The 17,355-nt window shown below is 39.8% G+C and overlaps 2 protein-coding genes across 2 annotated transcripts; both read right to left on the reverse strand.

Annotated features, from left to right (window-relative positions):
* Window positions 1-477: 477 nt before the first annotated feature.
* LOC132116981 (uncharacterized) lies at window positions 478-6,112 on the reverse strand. The gene is made up of 5 exons (XM_059525929.1): window positions 5,886-6,112; window positions 4,674-5,021; window positions 4,273-4,443; window positions 2,508-2,611; window positions 478-1,049 (listed from the first exon to the last, which is right to left on the reverse strand). The coding sequence occupies exons 1-5, from the start codon at window positions 5,941-5,943 to the stop codon at window positions 993-995; spliced, it is 738 nt and encodes a 245-aa protein (XP_059381912.1). The 5' UTR covers window positions 5,944-6,112; the 3' UTR covers window positions 478-992.
* A 45-nt stretch (window positions 6,113-6,157) lies between these two features.
* On the reverse strand, window positions 6,158-17,114 carry LOC132116985 (uncharacterized). The gene is made up of 6 exons (XM_059525938.1): window positions 16,979-17,114; window positions 15,920-16,267; window positions 15,147-15,179; window positions 10,027-10,098; window positions 8,143-8,259; window positions 6,158-6,619 (listed from the first exon to the last, which is right to left on the reverse strand). Exons 1-6 carry the CDS (start codon window positions 17,034-17,036, stop codon window positions 6,285-6,287), a joined length of 963 nt encoding a protein of 320 aa, XP_059381921.1. The 5' UTR covers window positions 17,037-17,114; the 3' UTR covers window positions 6,158-6,284.
* Window positions 17,115-17,355: the final 241 nt, after the last annotated feature.

Consider the following 17,355-nt stretch of genomic DNA (forward strand, 5'->3'; position numbering starts at 1 on the left):
TAAAGAATTATTTTAAACATCCTTGTAGAGAAAAAGGTGCACAGTGTCACACAGACAGGAGTTCTCAAGTATGTGGTGAGTGAGAGAAAAATCTAGGTCATGGTAGTGCATGAAGAGGACCAGTTCAGCTTGATGGTGCGCTTGTGGTTGGCCATCTCTTTAGATTTAGTCAAAATCTGAAGACATTTGCTGACATAATTAGTTTTATTTTCCTATATAAGAAATAACCAGGTGTATTTATACTACATTTCTACCAGTAAATGCTATTTAGAGTATTACTTGCTGTTTTGTTTGTTTGGTCAAAAGAAGTACACACAAGTGCATCATTTTGAAAATAAGGTCAAAGAAAACCAGATGCACTGTGCTTTCCATTTCCTGCCATTGACCTGTCAACAGCATCACAGTTTCCACCCTGCAACTCAGCATCTACCTCATTCTCTTCTGTCTTACATGTATAGACACAAGAACCACAGTCAATGGTTTTCACAGACTTTTATTGTAAATGGCAAGTGAAACCACAGTATGAAAGTGTCAAAATGAAGTCTGAGAAACATTTCTAAGAAGGTTGAAAGGCATATCCGACATCTGTACACTACAAAAGTCTTTACTATAAAACTTTTCACAGTTAGACACAAAGAACTTTAGGGCAGGCAGAGTGTGGTACTTTTATACATGGCTGAATTGCATCTGTAAGGGCATGAAATCCAAGTAGTTTACCATGCATGTCTGTATGACACACTTTAATTTAAAAAGACTCATATAAAAAATCTAAATCAAAATTAAAATAAGTATAAAACTATCAACAGAGCTGCTACAAAGAGAGGGATTCATATCTGTTACAACCATCAAGAGCTCAATGGGGTTGAACTGAATCTGAAGATTAAAATTACTTCTGCTGTTTACAAAGATGTTCTCATGAAAGAAGAGAATGAATGCAAAAAGCAATGCAGTGAAGAGTAGGCTATATCACGTTCATCTTTCTTTTCTGGTTGTCATTGGTCTTCACCCCTCTGTAGATCAAAGTAAGACCAGTAAACAGGCACTTGATACTAGAGAGAGAAGGAGAGCAAGAATCAAACAGTCATATCATTTGATATGGAATAATAATATGGAATAATTTCATCAGAATCCTTGAGAATTTAAATAGACGTCGAATAAAAGAGCAGATTTGATAGGGAATGAGATCTCGTCACACTCTCTTACGGTGGAATTGCAGATGTTGCTCATAAATTGTGCTTTGTGACATCATACAGTAATGTGGGAAGCAAAACAATCTATTTTTAATTCATTCTAATTCAGAATAAAAAGGTGTTTTTAAGATCTAGCTACTTGCATCTACTTGAGACTATGTATTTTGTTGTGTGCTGTATTGCAATGCATTAGTGTTGATTTGGGTCAAGGGTCCTTCATAAAGAGTCTGTTTTGTAATTTGCAATATGCAAATTTTTGTATGCATATGTATGGGTACCCAAATCACCTACTACATTTCCCAAAATGTTACAACATTACCATAAAGAACACACTCCAAGATGTTGTTTCAATGTTTATCCACAGATGCAACACTGTCATGGATCAAGGTTCAATTGATGTTGATATTGTGACGTTGTTTTAACCTCTTTTTGACACGGCTGAATGACAACCTTTCTCTAACCATTTAGCATTGAATGCTATTTCAATGTGTTTTCAATCTTGAAACTACAACTGATATTAATATTTCAACATTAAATGTCAGTCATATCATGTGCTGACTGGGACTGTGTGGGATACACAATGCAGTCCAGTGTGTCAAATTAGTTACAATAAAAATGCAAAATATCCCTATGTATTTCCAAGATGATATAACTGCGTTCTAATCAAGGAAGTCGTGGCCTAGTGGTTAGATAGTATGACTCCTAACCCTAGGGTTGTGGGTTCGAGTCTCGGGCTGGCAATTCCACAACTGAGGTGCCCTTGAGCAAGGCACCGAACCCCCCAACTGCTCCCCGGGCGCCGCAGCATAAATGGCTGCCCACTGCTCCATGTGTGTGTGTGTGTCCACTTTGGATGGGTTAAATGCAAAGCACGAATTCTGAGTATGGGTCACCATACTTGGCTGTATGTCACTTAACTAAGATATTTTACTGTGAAAATGACACTGAAATTAAATGAACTAGACTGAACATGTAACTTCATGTAAGGTCATGTGACACCAAAAACTAGTTTTTACAAAATAATACACCATATGTATTATACAGTATGCATGCAAGTACTCCATTCCGAACAGAGCCAACACCAGCACCTGGAGCTGTGGATGTATTTAGAAACCAACCAACATATCCATGAAAATGTGTCTCCCCAACACTTTCATGAAAACAACTTAGTTGAAGAAATATTTGCTGTTACAAACATGGTTAGGCCTTATAGATATACTCAGATCAGGGTTGTATGTTTTTGCATGACTCGGCGCATACAATTTTTTCATCTTGCACCAAGTATTTCGACTGCTCATGAAGTCGGATCTGACTTACCCATTGGAGGGATCCTCGAGAGGAGCCTGTGCTACCTTCTTCTTCTTCCATGTTCTCATGCTCCTCACCCTCACTGTGTGGCGTCTGGTGAATGACCACTCGCTCTGAGGAAAGAGACAGACATTGGGATTTAGGGCTACATTCAAATAACTACATGTATGTTGACAATACAAAACCTTTCAAATGTTTCAAACCGTTTTATATTATTACAGAATCTCCATTACTGATGGCATTTTTAATCAGAAGTAACAAGTACCAGATACCTTACAAACCTTTCTAAAAAAAGTATTACGCCTTTCTATTTTTTTTTACTGACACATAGAACCAAACCGCACCTAGGTCTATGCAGCGTGCGTGACAACATGCCTACTGCAAGCGGGTGATGTGACATGACAAAAATATACTATTCTCATTATAAATCAACTAAGCTGTCTATATACGGTATGCAGCATTGTGAATATACACTGGTGTTAAAGTCATTGCACGCAAACTATGTCCAGATGACAAAAAAAAATAAAAAATAAAAACTTTCTACAGCAAAAAACATCCCACTTTACCACAAATAAAAAAAAACATCTAAAAGAGTGTTTGAGAGAGGCACAGCTAACTGAAATAATGCAAGTAACACAAGCAATGGTTCTGCTTCAGGAACCAGATTTTACATGGGATATTGGTGATATATATCAAGTAAAATTATATATTTAATATTAATTCAATAAAAGACCATGCAGTGTTTGGTTGAAGAAAAAAAAACACTCTGGCTGTTTTTGCATTTACAAAATGTTGCCTGTTCAGTGCAGTCTATATTAATATTAATTTAAATGTTAATATGTTATGCTATTTACATACCATAATACCAAATGGCAAAATGTCTGCAAAAACACCTGATTAATAATTAATTGTATTGTTTTTTTTCACTATTCATGACCATTCATTTGAGAACGGTTTTACTAATGCATGACTGCAAAAATGTAACATTTATTTATTTTTCACATAAACATAAAATTATTATTTATAAATAAAATAAAATGTATGTGTTTATTTTTATATTAAAATATTTTTGACTATTTGAAAAAATAATATATACATTTGTATATAATATAAAAAATTATAAAAATATTACTATTACATAATAGAAAACTAATAGAAAATTCTGAATAATTAATGTAGTTAATGCAGGTTAATGTATTATTTATAATGTATTTAAAGTAATATTTTTTTTCCTTTTTTTTTAAGACAAAATAATAACTGTCATTTTAAAATAGCAGTGTTAACTGTGTGTTTTAAAAAGCTCAACATTTGCACTTCCTGTGCGAGGGGCCACAAAATTGGACAGGTTTTGACATAAAAGACCTGCTCACACAGCAACTTTGTGACATAGACTACATTATTTTTCACGTTACATGCACTTGCATCATTCACTATGCTCTTAGTCAGTGCAGTTTGTTTTTATTTTTTTAATAGTCTGGATGTTTGTGTGACAGCATACTGATGTTTATTCAGCTGCAGAAAATGTACAATTCATCAGATTCATTAAGGAGTAATAAACGTAATAAATGTCTGGCTGTGATTACAGTATTGAACTGGGTATAAGTGGTGAAAAAATGTCACATTATTCTTAATGAACTTTTAATGAGTCTCAGCTTTGCAGGACATAAAAACATAAAAATATAAGTACTGTACAACATAGGGGATGATAAAGCAATGCGGTACACATGCATTCAGCACAAACACACCAGTAATGAGCCTCAGTCTTGAAGTATACCTGATTTTTGGCAGGAGTTTCTCATCTTGCACACACTGAAGGCCAAGCAGAGGGTCAACAGGCCGATGGCAGCAGCCAGAGATAGAGGCAGGATGGGAGGTGAAGGTGAATTTGAAGGGGAGCCGGTAGTCCCATTGGTTTGAGTGCTTTGGGCAGATGTACTAGCATTGCCTGTATTGATGTCAGCAGAAGAATTAGACAAGTAATCATTTAGAGATCATTTGTATTACACTGTATTATATGAAGTCATAAATGTCCACAACACGACCTGAATTATGCAGACACCTGCTTCTAATAAATAGGGTTGGCTACATCCCTTAAATCCAATGACATGAATCTTAATGCTATATGAAATGACAAAGACATGAATGAGTGGAATAAGTGTGGAAGAGGAATCTTACTTTGAGTTGTTGCCTCAGTACTGTGTTCACCTTTAACGACATTCAGGTATGTTTTTTGTCCCTCATATTCAATCAGAACTGGTATGTCCTGAATCGCTTTACAAACATAATCTCCGGCGTCATTTTTAACTGTATTTGTGATTTTCAGAAAGGAGCAGTTTTTATTTGAGGGCGTTTGATATAGCCGCTTTTCTTCTGGTATTCTTTCATTATGCTTATACCAAACTACTTTAACATTTTTGTTTTCTTCTTTTGTATTTTTCCAGCAGCAGCTGATATTAATAGATTCTCCTTCATTCACAGTGATATTCAATGGGCTCTGAATCACAGACAGCTCCTCATATGAACCTGTGAGAGAAGCAAAAACACAAATGACAACATGCCATTGTGGAGTTCTGTATTTATTTTATTTATAAATTAAATAATATAATTGTATTTATTTATTTTATTTGAAATATATATATATATATATATATATATATATATATACTGCAAAAATCTATGCCATGTTACCTCAGAGACATCTCCATAATCAAATTAAATTAAAATGATCACAGATTACTTGCAAAGTGCATTACATTTCCTAAACTACACTAAACCTACCTCTTACAGAAAACATTCTTTGTTTTAAAGTCTGTTTTTAATTAAATGTAAATAATAATTATATTGCATTTTCGTTTTTGCTGAGGTTTCAAAAGTTAGTCCAAATCAAAAGTTAGTCAAAATCCGAATTATCTTTTAAATACCATGAATACTAATCATTACAAGTCTCCTGCATGGATTCAGGTTCTTAAATAAAATAAAAATTCTACTAAAAAATATATGCAAATACACACACACACACAATATAAATAACACAATTCAAATCGTTGCAAAGCAGACAATTACAGAAAATTAAGTTTCTACAATATATTTATAGTGACTTGTCAAATGTCAAGGTGACTATCTTAAAATTAATGTAGATATGGCAGAAATGTATGGAAAATTCAGTTAATGATATAATCAAACATATTCATGCATATAGATGTAACTGATAAATAAATTAATGTAAATGTAAATGCAATATGGTACAAAACTGTCTTCAACTGAAGGCAGCATTATCTCACAGCTCTACAATCATTTGATTTGTTTTATTTTGCATTAATACTGAACAGTATCCTGGAGCATCTGTGCTGGTTTTCTATTCACCAAGGAGTTTTGTGTGGCACTTACCTCTGAAACAAAGGCATGACATGATGAGTCCACACAAGAGTCTGGAGGAACACTTCATTTCTGACCATCTGCAGAGAATCTCAACCCTGCTTTACTCCCACAGCACAACCTTTCACATGCACGAGACACTCGTACTCAGATTTTCAACCCCCTCCCTATGCAACTAAATTTATCACAGCGAAGCCCAGAGTAAACCACAACACTGCTCTCACACTCGATTCACCTCGGACACACTGAACAAATCCATATACACAATCACACAGAAAGATTCATGCATGAACATACTTTATTCCACCTGCTTTCAGAATTCAAACCATTATGAGTCTGCAAACATGCTATCATGCAGGAAGTTACATCACAGACCCAAACAGCATACCATAACTGCATTTCCTGTGTGTCTCACAGAGCTGAAACTAAGTCGGCCAGCACAGAAACAGTCCCTTCTTCAACATCAGGCATTAGATGTGTCTTTTCCTCGGTGTTCGTAAAAGAAAGGCTCTTGTTTTCGTTGTCATGCATTGGAGATGCACCTTGTTCAATGCTCACAACTACAGCAGTCGGTTTTTCTTCTTCTGTTGCAACAGTTACTTCAGGTTTCTCGTTGTTGCCCTTTCCTTTCTCCTGTTCTGAAATATTCTCTCCATGTTTCACCTCTTCAGTTTCATTCTTCTGTGTCTCTCCGGCCTCGAGGTCTTCATCTGGTCCTTCTCCCAGCTCTACAGCATGCTCAACTGCTTTAGATGCAAAATAAATAAATAGAAAAATCTCACTTACATCTAAGGCTATACATTTTTACTTTAAAGGAACAGTTCGCCCAGAAATTAAAATATGCTAAAAATGTACTCACCGAGGCCATTCTAGATATAGTGATTACATCACTTGCTCACCAGTGGATCCTTTGCAGTAATCAGCGTTGTTTACGTTCAGGAGAAAGCATGCGCATGCTGAACAACACCGATTATGTTAATTACGTTCTGGGGAAAGATCACGCATGTGGCATTGGCACTCTCCAAAATGGCAGAAGATGTTAACTTGGGGAGAAGAATTGTTGAATAAATTATGTTATTTTTGTTTTCTTTGCATACTAAAAGTTTTGTGTAGCTTCCTAAAATTACAGTTGAACCACTAATGTCACATAGACTGTTTTATTGATGTCCTTATTATGTTTTTGGGTCTGGGAACGTTTCAGTTGTGTTGCTGTCTATGCAGGGTCAGAGAGCTCTCAGAGTTCATCAAAAATATCTTAATTTGTGTTCCGAAGATGATTGAAGGTCTTTTGAGGTTAGAACAAAATGACGGTGAGTAATTAATGACAGAATGTTTATTTGGTGAACTAACCTTTGATGATGGATTCAATTCTTACAAACATGCAGCTTTTCTTTTCTCAGTTTATTAATTAATGTACTGAAGTGGTGTGGATTAATTTGGACTCTCATTCTGATGGCACCCATTTACTGCAGAGGATCCGATGCTGAGCAAGTTATGTACTAACCATAAGGCCATCCAAGATGTAGATGAGTGTGTTTTTTCATCAGTTAGGAGAAATTCAGCATTACATTTTTAGCAACTTTGCATTTCTTCTACTGTGGTACAAATCTATTATTTAACTTTGCTTGCAACACTTTGTTATAACAAAGAGAAAAAAATAGTGTATTGCTGCTCATGCATGAAAACAAACTGTCTGAGATGTTGTTAGACACTGACTGTATTCACACACCCCTGCTGCTGTTTTAAAATCTGATTATTCTGTAAGTGTAAGTGTAACTGTAAGTGTTTAAAAGAAAAAATGTTGTTAAGGATCTCCACAATGAACTGTATTTGTAATTATTCCTTGTAAGTCTAAATTTTCAAGACAGGCCTACAATGGGCTCTGAGGTTGTTAGATTATTACTGACTTATTTTATTCAATTTTAAATTATTTTTATTGATGGTTTTGAATGAATTATATTTCCGATCATTATATTTTGAGTATTATTCTTTATAAAATAACTTTGTAATTTCGATTTTTAAAGCAATTCTGGAATTCTGGTATTAGATCTTTTTGGATACCTGTGATACAGCCCTTATAAAAGTTAGGTTAAACATACACTACAGTCTTGTTCCTTTTTCCAATTTTCAAATGTATCTATGCTTCGAATTAAATGTTGTTAACAAATTTGAATCAAATTCTTGTTTGTTTGGTTGGTTAGTTGGTTGAAGGCTAAACAAACGACTAAACGATGTTGTGAAGTTTGTGTTGGATATGTAGAACCATTACCTGGTCTTAATGATGTGACTTGTTTGTTGTCCCTGTTTAGGTAAAAGAATGCCACCAACAGACAGATGAAGGGCAGACATCTGAAAATATAAATGATCACAGCCTCCTGCGAACTACCTGTGGGAAACAATTGATTTTTAAGCTTACAAACATACAGTTGTGTTCAAAATTATTCAACCCCCTAGAGACTGCAGTACTTTACAAATACAAGCTTTTCTGAAAATCCAGGATATAATAAAACTTGCATCTATAACAGTTCACTGGCATATTAAAAGTGATATTGTCAATATATAATTTAATATATTTGAGTTATAAGATTTTTTAATAATACTGCTATGTCATAATTATTCAACCCCTATTAAACATTGCTGTTTTTAAATCACTTATTTGCATGGTGGGGAATAAAACAGTCTCAAAACACAATTAAGCCTTTAGAAACTCTATTAAAAACAGAATTAGCTTGAGCTGTTACACATACAGTTTGGCCCATGCATGTATTGAACTGGAGTAGCAAAATGTCAACAGAGATCTCACAAAAGCAAAAGAGAAGAAATATTGTATTACTTTAGAAAGGCTAAGGCTATATGATGATTTCCAAGACATTGAAAGTTCCTAGAGACACAGCTCTCAGCCTTATTCCTTAGCTTAAAGTGAGTTTTACCAGAAAATCTTTGAGGTTGTGGAAGAAAAAGCACAATATCATAAAATGTTTAATCAGAGCAACTGAGAAAAAACCTGCAATGTACAGCCAAAGACTTGCAAGATGACCCGATGAAAGGAGGAAAACCATTTCAATGCAGTGTGTAAGAAGAACACTAGACAAGTATGGCCTTCATGTTGAGACATCTTGATAAATACCACTCTTGATCAAGAAGAACAAAAAGCCAACTTGAACTTGATAAAATTCATTTGTGTGGACCTGTGGATCTCTGGAGGAATGTTTTATGTAGTGATGTGACCAAACTGGAACATTTTGGACCCATGGATCAGCGGTATGTCTGCTGCAAAAAAGGCAAAGCTCATAAGCAGAAGAACACCATCTCCATCATCAAACTTGGAGGTGGATCAGTCCTGTTATGGGGTTTCTTTACTGTAGAAGGAAGTGGAAATCATGACTGTATGAAGGACATCATGGATTCTTTAAAGTGTCAGGCCATTTCGACAAGAATTGTGATGCCTTTGGTGCAAAAACTGAAGCTGATGATCAATGGACTTTCCTGCAGGCCAGTCATACCAAAGTACACATCCAAATATACTACTGCTTGGTTCAGGGATCAGTCATAGAATGTACTTGAGTGACCTGTTCAGTCTCCAGGCTTAATTCTCATTTCAAATATCTGGTTGAATTTGAAGAAAGCAGTGGCAATGTGAAAACCAAAGATTATCAGTGATCTGAAAGCTTTTTCAGGTGTGGAATGGGCCAAAACTGTAGTAGAGAGGTGACAGAAGCTTCTAAACACTTACAGACAGCGTTTATTGGTGATTTTAAATAGGTGATTCTGCACAAAGGGGGTTGAATAATTTTGAACATGAATGTTTAGAGTCAATTTGAATTTTATCATGATTCATCAATGTTCCATTCTCAGAATCACTCAAAAGTGTATTAACAAACTTTCTCTAATACTTTAATGATGCCTTTATTAAATTAATTTCATAAAATGTTATCCTCCACAGCAAATTGTCTTGCAAGCCAAGGGGGTTGAATAATTTTGAACACAACTGTAACTCTTACCCAAGTGTCTTATGGGATTTGTATCTTTATGGGAATTTAAAATATGTTTTTAATAAAAACATTTTAGTAAACATTAGCAGAATCAAATTATTGTATGTTGAATTTTTACATTTAAGATAAAAAAAGATCAAAATATTCATATAACATTTTACCCTTAGGTTCCAAATAATTATAGTTTGCATCATCTGGATTTCTCTTCGGATGATCAACTGCAGCTGGCTTTTCTTCAATGAGAAATATTAATGACCATGACACATGACATATAGCTTGCTAATTTAAGAAGATTATATATTTCAAATATGATTTATGTATTATTTATTCACTTTTATTAGTAAGAGAGTGACAGAAAACCTTTGGGGAGACAGTCACCGCCTGGACCCCCAAGATTCATACCGCAACACATTAAGAAAACGTCTCCGGTTACTATCGTAACCTCGGTTCCCTGAGAGGCGGGAACGAGACATTACGTCAGCTAAGACGTATATGGGAACTCTTCCCTTCTCCACTTTCACTGAAATCTTATTGGCTAACGCCAGCTGGGGACAGCTGGCCAATTGACGCGAAGCATGCAAATACTGACAGGTCAGCGGGCAGTATAAAATGCATGGGCGCGGAAATTACGTCAGAATCACGACTGAACGCTAGCACAGCTGATCAAACAGGGACCACGGCGGCTAACGTAATGTCTCGTTCCCGCCTCTCAGGGAACCGAAGTTACGATAGTAACCGGAGACGTTCCCTCTCGAGGCGGTAACTCAACATTACGTCAGCTAAGATGTATATGGGAACTGTATAAAATCCCGCCGTGAGAGCAGTGAAGATAAGCCCTGAACGGAGTCAATCACCCCCACACATAAGCAGGACAGTTCTAGCCAATGGCCGTGTCGCTAAGAGTGCTTGCATCTGATAGGCGGAACTAGGCCAATGAGACATCTGCTCCGACCCTAACAAAATTTGCTAAACTTCAAGCAATAAATCGAAGTCTGCACTAACCAGGGCAGACACAACTCAATAAGCACTCAAGCATGAGAGTTAGACAGAGTCGACGGCGTTTGCGGTGACAACTGCATAAACCATTTAAACCATAACACAGAGTTAACAGCCATGGTAACTACTGTATAGCTGGTTATAACAGAATGAATAAAACTTAACTCACCGAAAGTACATGTGACGCTACAGAGGGTACATCCAGCTTGTAAAACCTGGCGATTGTGTTCTGGGAAGACCAGCCAGCAGCAAAACATAAATACTGGACAGACATACCTCTAGACCAGGCCCATCAGGAAGCATTTATATTGTCCTCGCAGAATGAGCTCTGATGTTGAGGGGATAACCCTTCCCCTGGCATTCGATAGCGTCCATGATCCAGTGAGAAAGTCTCTGTTTAGAAACAGCACGTCCCTTATTACATCCACCAAGCACACGAACAGCTGGTCCGACTGACGAAAGGCGGCCGAGCGATTCATATACATCCGTAAAACCCTAACAGGGTCCCGGCGCTCTGAGCATCAGCGTCACGCGAGGCTGACGGCTCAACAGATAAGGCGGGTAGGTAAAAAAAAACGGTGTATTGAGTGACTTCGGAACGAAACCCGGTCTCGGCCGGAGAGTGACGTTACAGTCGCCAGGTCCGAAACCGATGCAATATCGTTCACCAAACGCAAAGCAGACTTCAGGGAAGCTCCTTAACCGCAATCGAAGCTAAGGGCTCGAACGGTAGTAAGAGATAGAGCCCTCAAAACTAGAGCTTAATCCCACGGCGGCACGGAGGGCGGCCATGAAGTACACAATCTCCTTGCTCCCCTGAGAAAACTGATTACCAGAGCGTGCTTACCGATCGCTTGCCTGCTATCCCCCCTATATTTACTCCCGCTATCCATACTGTGCTGTAGAAAGCGCAAAACATCCGACACGGAACAGGTCCCCGGGTCAACATAAATGTCCTTGCACCATTTTGTGAAAACTCCCCACTTCTGCGCGTAGTAGCGAATGTTTGATGGTGCTCGCGTCTCCGTAAATGTTTTTAGCACTCGTGAGTGCAGAGCGCCCCGCTTATTATGGTCCACACAGCGGCCACACATGAAGGTTCCACAGCTCGGGGCTGGGGTGCCATATTGTGCCGCAGGTCCTGCCTGAGGGGGATTCGCCATGGGGGAGCCATCACTAACTCTCTCAGGTCCGCGAACTAGGGCTGATTCGGCCAGTTTGGGGCCACGAGTATAACTGACGCTCTCTCCTCCCTGATTTTGCACAACACAGGCAGAATCTTCACCGGAGGGAACGTGTAGGCCTGGCTTCCGGCCAACGCGATGTCAGAGCATCTCCCGGCATGGGGGAGTGAGATAGCGAGAAAAACGTCTTACAGTGTGTGTTCTCGCTCGTGGCAAACAAATCCACTTCCTCCCTCCCAAATCATTAGATCTGATCCTGGGTGAAGCCTCCATCTCCTTGAGGAATCCCGTTCCTTGAAAGCATGCTCACTCCATGGTTCAAAGTACCGGGGATGTGCGACGCTCTTATGGAGATTAAGTGTCGGTCCGCCCACAACAGGATACTCGCTGCCTGTTTGAATAGAGTTCTGGAGCGCACGCCGCCCTGGCGATTTATGTACGAGAACACAGACGTGTTGTCGGTTTGAATCAGTACATGTTGCCGCTCCAATTTCGACCGAACGGATTGCAGGGCTAAGGACACCGCTTCCAATTCCAAACGGTGTAGGTGCCACCTTCTCTGTGACTCCGACCACAGGCCTGAGGCAGGTATGCCCAGACGCACTGCTCCCCAGCCAGAAGTAGACGCGTTCGTAGAGAAAAGAGCTCCTGGGCTGAACATATCCGGGCTGTTCCACGGTCTCAGAGTGCTGACGCAACTGTGAATGACCGTATGTGTTTGTGGACCAAAGACCACACCCAGTGGGAAGTCGTGGCCTAATGGTTAGAGAGTCGGACTCCCAATCGAAAGGTTGTGAGTTCGAGTCCCGGGCCGGCAGGAATTGTGGGTGGGGGGAGTGCATGTACAGTTCTCTCTCCACCTTCAATACCACGACTTAGGTGCCCTTGAGCAAGGCATCGAACCCCCAACTGCTCCCCGGGCGCCGCAGCATAAATGGCTGCCCACTGCTCCGGGTGTGTGCTCACTGTGTGTGTGTGTTCACTGCTCTGTGTGTGTGCATTTCGGATGGGTTAAATGCAGAGCACAAATTCTGAGTATGGGTCACCATACTTGGCTGAATGTCACTTCACTTCACTTCACCTCGGCGGAACTCGAGTTACAGCCAAAACAGTAGCGGCCGCAATGTAGCAGACCCAGATGGTGCACTGAAGAAGCCGCTGCCATTCAGTCCCAGAAGCCTCTGAAATTCCCTCAGTGTAAACGACCTGCCCGGTCTGAAACAGCGCAGAGTCGATGAAATGCTCTAGAGAGAGATGGGCTCACATCGCCATCGAGTCCAAACATATTCCCAGATATGTTACAGTCTGACTCGTAAAAGCACGCTCTTCTGCTTATTCACACGCAGTCCCAGCGTATCCAAATGGCGAAGCATTGTTTTCACGTGACTGATAGCACATCTCTTGAGTGGGCTAAAATCAGCCAATCGTCCAAATAATTCAACATGCGCATTCCGCTCGATCTGAGGGGAAATTTCGCTCTATCGCTCCCTATCGAGCAGACTGAGAACTTCCTGTCGCAGAACAGGACGGTTCTGGGGCAAAGTCAGTGACGGGACCACGCCATTGAAGCGGGGAGGTCTGCGTTTGAATTAGAGAGAATATCAATCGTGAATATTCCCAGTATCCACGGTGAAACGCCCGGGATAGCCTTCCTACCGTCCATGAAATGACACCGCGGACGCGTTACCTCTACAGCCACGGATGGCTTATTATGACCAGGGCCCCGCCCCTGCGAGGCTGGAAGCACTGGCGGGAGGGCGGGTCGCGTCGCGTAATGGTGTGACACTCTTGCTCTTTTGTTGATTGTGTACATGCTTCTATTGTGGAACTCACACAAACAGCATTTAAACACACATAGCAATCGTCGCCCGAAGGAAATGGGGGACATGATGCATTTGAACATGGCACTTGGGGGCGGGGCCTCCCGCGCACTCACTCTTTCACTTTATCGGTCAGTCAGGGAGACGGCTCGATGGCGCGCTGGCTCTCTCGCGGCGCGGGGTCCTCAACCGACCCTGACGTTTCCTCCCAGGTTCTTACCACTGCTGGTTTCGGCCGAAACGAGCGTCCAGTTCAGAGCGGGGTGTCACGGCGGGCTATTTTAGCTGGTCCTAGAGCCTGACGAGGTGCATAAGAGCGGAACCTCGCAGATGAAGACTGGAGTGAGCGACGGGGTATCACGTGGCTCATCGCCTTGGCGCGCTTTCTGAGTCTCTGAGAAAAGCTCCATGATGTCACCAAAGAGGCCGGAGGCAGCAAATGGAACGTTTAGGAGCGTCCTACGGTCCGCGTCTTCCAGGACAGCTAGGGTAAGCCATAGGTGCCTGTAAGGACGACCATGAGCCCCATGAAACGTCTGAGCAGAGCGCTTAGTAACCATCAGCGACCTTGCATGCCTCAATGCCGTCTGGTAGCAGCTCGACTGGAGGAGCCACGAGTCCAGTTACCTTTCACAGGCTCGTCAGGTGCGTTGCAAGCGAGACCCAGCTCCGTGATGGCCTTTCCGAAGACCCTGACGAGCTCCTCCTGGAGGTCTGCAGGACCCTCTTGGTCGGGGCAATCCCTCTTTACTGAGAGGCCGCAACCTTTTCCGACGTCGAAAGCGACATGGAGTCGTTTTCCTCGCCAGCTCCGAAGAGGACGAAGTTCGCGGGGCGGAAGCTATCGCCCACCTAGGCACAGTGGGCGCACGTGTGGTCCGTGTGAGAATCCCAGGCAGGTCACACAGAACTGGTGAAGGTCCGAATCTAGCATTAGCAGCCATCGGATGCGGAGAGGAAAAACAGGGTGAGTAGTCCTCCATTGCAACTTCCACGATGACTTAGATAAGACTTCTAGCGTGAAGAAAAAGATTCTGGCGTAATTTTCGCGCCCATGCATTTTATACTGCCCGCTGACCTGTCAGTATTTGCATGTTTCGCGTCAATTGGCCAGCTGTCCCCAGCTGGCGTTAGCCAATAAGATTTCAGTGAAAGTGGAGAAGGGAAGAGTTCCCATATACGTCTTAGCAGACGTAATGTTGAGTTACCGCCTCGAGAGGGAACCTACAATAATTGGTACACAGAAAAACAGAATATTAGTAACATTTTGTAAGTACTCACTGGTTGTTGGGCTGGAAACCGTATGAACAATATCTGCAAAACAAACAGCCAAAGAATAGAATTATCTCAGTATGCAACAGTTGTTAAAGGAATAGTTCACACAAAAATTTAATGGAATTCCATCGGAATAGATTTGGAGAAATTCAGCATTTCATCACATGTTCATCAGTGGATCCTTTGCAGTGAATGGGTGCCGTCAGAATGAGAGTCTAAACAGCTGATAAAAAACATCACAATAATCCACAAGTAATCCACACCACTCCAGTCCATCAGTTAATGTCTTGAGAAGTGAAAAGTTGCAAAACATACATCAAGATATTTTTAACTTAAAACAAGTCCTCTATCCATAACATTGCTTTCTCCAGTGAAAAAGTAATCTAATCTGAATCAGGAGAGAAATATGCACAGAACCAAGCACAATTTACAAGCCAAAACAATTTGTATCATTTATGTTGGATGATTTGATGCGAGAGGACAACAGGGGATAGGTTTTTTTACTGGAAGAAGTGTTATTATGGATTATGGAAAATTTTAGCAAAAAGCAACGATTACATCTTAATGATGGATTTGTTTCTTACAAACATACAGGATTTTACTTAACACGTCATTAACTGATGGACTGGAGTGGTGTGGTTACTTGTGGATTATTGTGATGTTTTTATCAGCTGTTTCTCATTCTGACGGCACCCATTCACTGAGGATCCATTGGTGAGCAAGTGCAGTACTGCAAAATTTCTCCAAATGTTCCAGCAAAGAAACAAGAAGAGTCTTAATTTGAGTTGTTGCCTCAGTACTGTGTTCACCTTTAACAACATTCAGGTATGTTTTTTGTCCCTCATATTCAATCAGAACTGGTATGTCCTGAATCGCTTTACAAACATAATCTCCGGCGTCATTTTTAACTGTATTTGTGATTTTCAGAAAGGAGCAGTTTTTATTTGAGGGCATTTGATATAGCCGCTTTTCTTCTGGAATTCTTTCATTATGCTTATACCAAACTACTTTAACATTTTTGTTTTCTTCTTTTGTATTTTTCCAGCAGCAGCTGATATTAATAGATTCTCCTTCATTCACAGTGATATTCAATGGGCTCTGAATCACAGACAGCTCCTCATATGAACCTGTGAGAAACAAACAGTAAGAAAGTCATCAATTTTTGATATTTAACACAATTGGGCTGTACGGACGTTTAGAGAAGCATATGAAATTTGTTCCATCAATAAGCAAAAAGAAAAGAATAGCAGATGTAAGCATATGGTGCATCTGAATATAACACTATAATACAACAACGAATAAAAAACAAAACAAGTAGATAAACGATTTATACAATTTGTGTTCACGTTTTAGAAATGAGACCCAGTGTCTGTGACATGAGACATATAATAAGTGTAGATCAGATTCTTGTATAACAAATATCATCCACTCTAAATTGTACAACGATGACTTCCTCATAGCAAAAGTGTTAATAAAATATAAACCAAACGGCCATCATACCCTACAGATGACAAAATGTAATCAGGGTAGTATCTGTGATACCAAAGTAATGCATTAACTAATGTTTAACATTATTAGACAACAAAAAATGCCCTTATGTAAAAATGTAAACTGTACTGTCAACATCTCAACGATAAATAATTTGGTAATTCACGCTTGTTTCAGAAGTACGAAGGAAAAACTAAACGTGAAATGAAATGTATTGTCTTGTTAAATGTAAAATGATATGCTGTACATACTGTGAATGTTAAATTGAGTATGTTTACCAATTAACAATATTTTTTTTACAGTGGCAGCTTAATTTTTCAGAAGGTGTTTAGGGTGAATGTGGCTCTTACCTCTGAAGCAGATGCAGGACAAAATGAGCTCACAGACCAGAGGGCAGGAGAACTTCATTTTGAATTGTTTAATCACAAATCCAAACTAAGATAGCATAAGCGCTGTCACACTCGCTCACATTAAAACACACCATCACTCATTACTTCCTCGAGTGTCAGTGTGCCTGAAGGTTTATCTCATACGATCTCCCCCCTCCCTTTCACTTCTGTGTTCTCGTCAAGGTAAAGTGTTAATCAACAACACTTTAAGGATCTAGCTTTACCTAATTCTTCCAATAACTTTCTGTGTAACTCAATACATGACTGGTTTGATTTGCTAAAATAAAAGTTCAACATCAGAATAAAATAAAATGATGAACTTTATTTCATAACTGTTA

Source organism: Carassius carassius, chromosome 36 (assembly GCF_963082965.1).
Source record: "Carassius carassius chromosome 36, fCarCar2.1, whole genome shotgun sequence".
Taxonomy (NCBI): domain Eukaryota; kingdom Metazoa; phylum Chordata; class Actinopteri; order Cypriniformes; family Cyprinidae; genus Carassius; species Carassius carassius.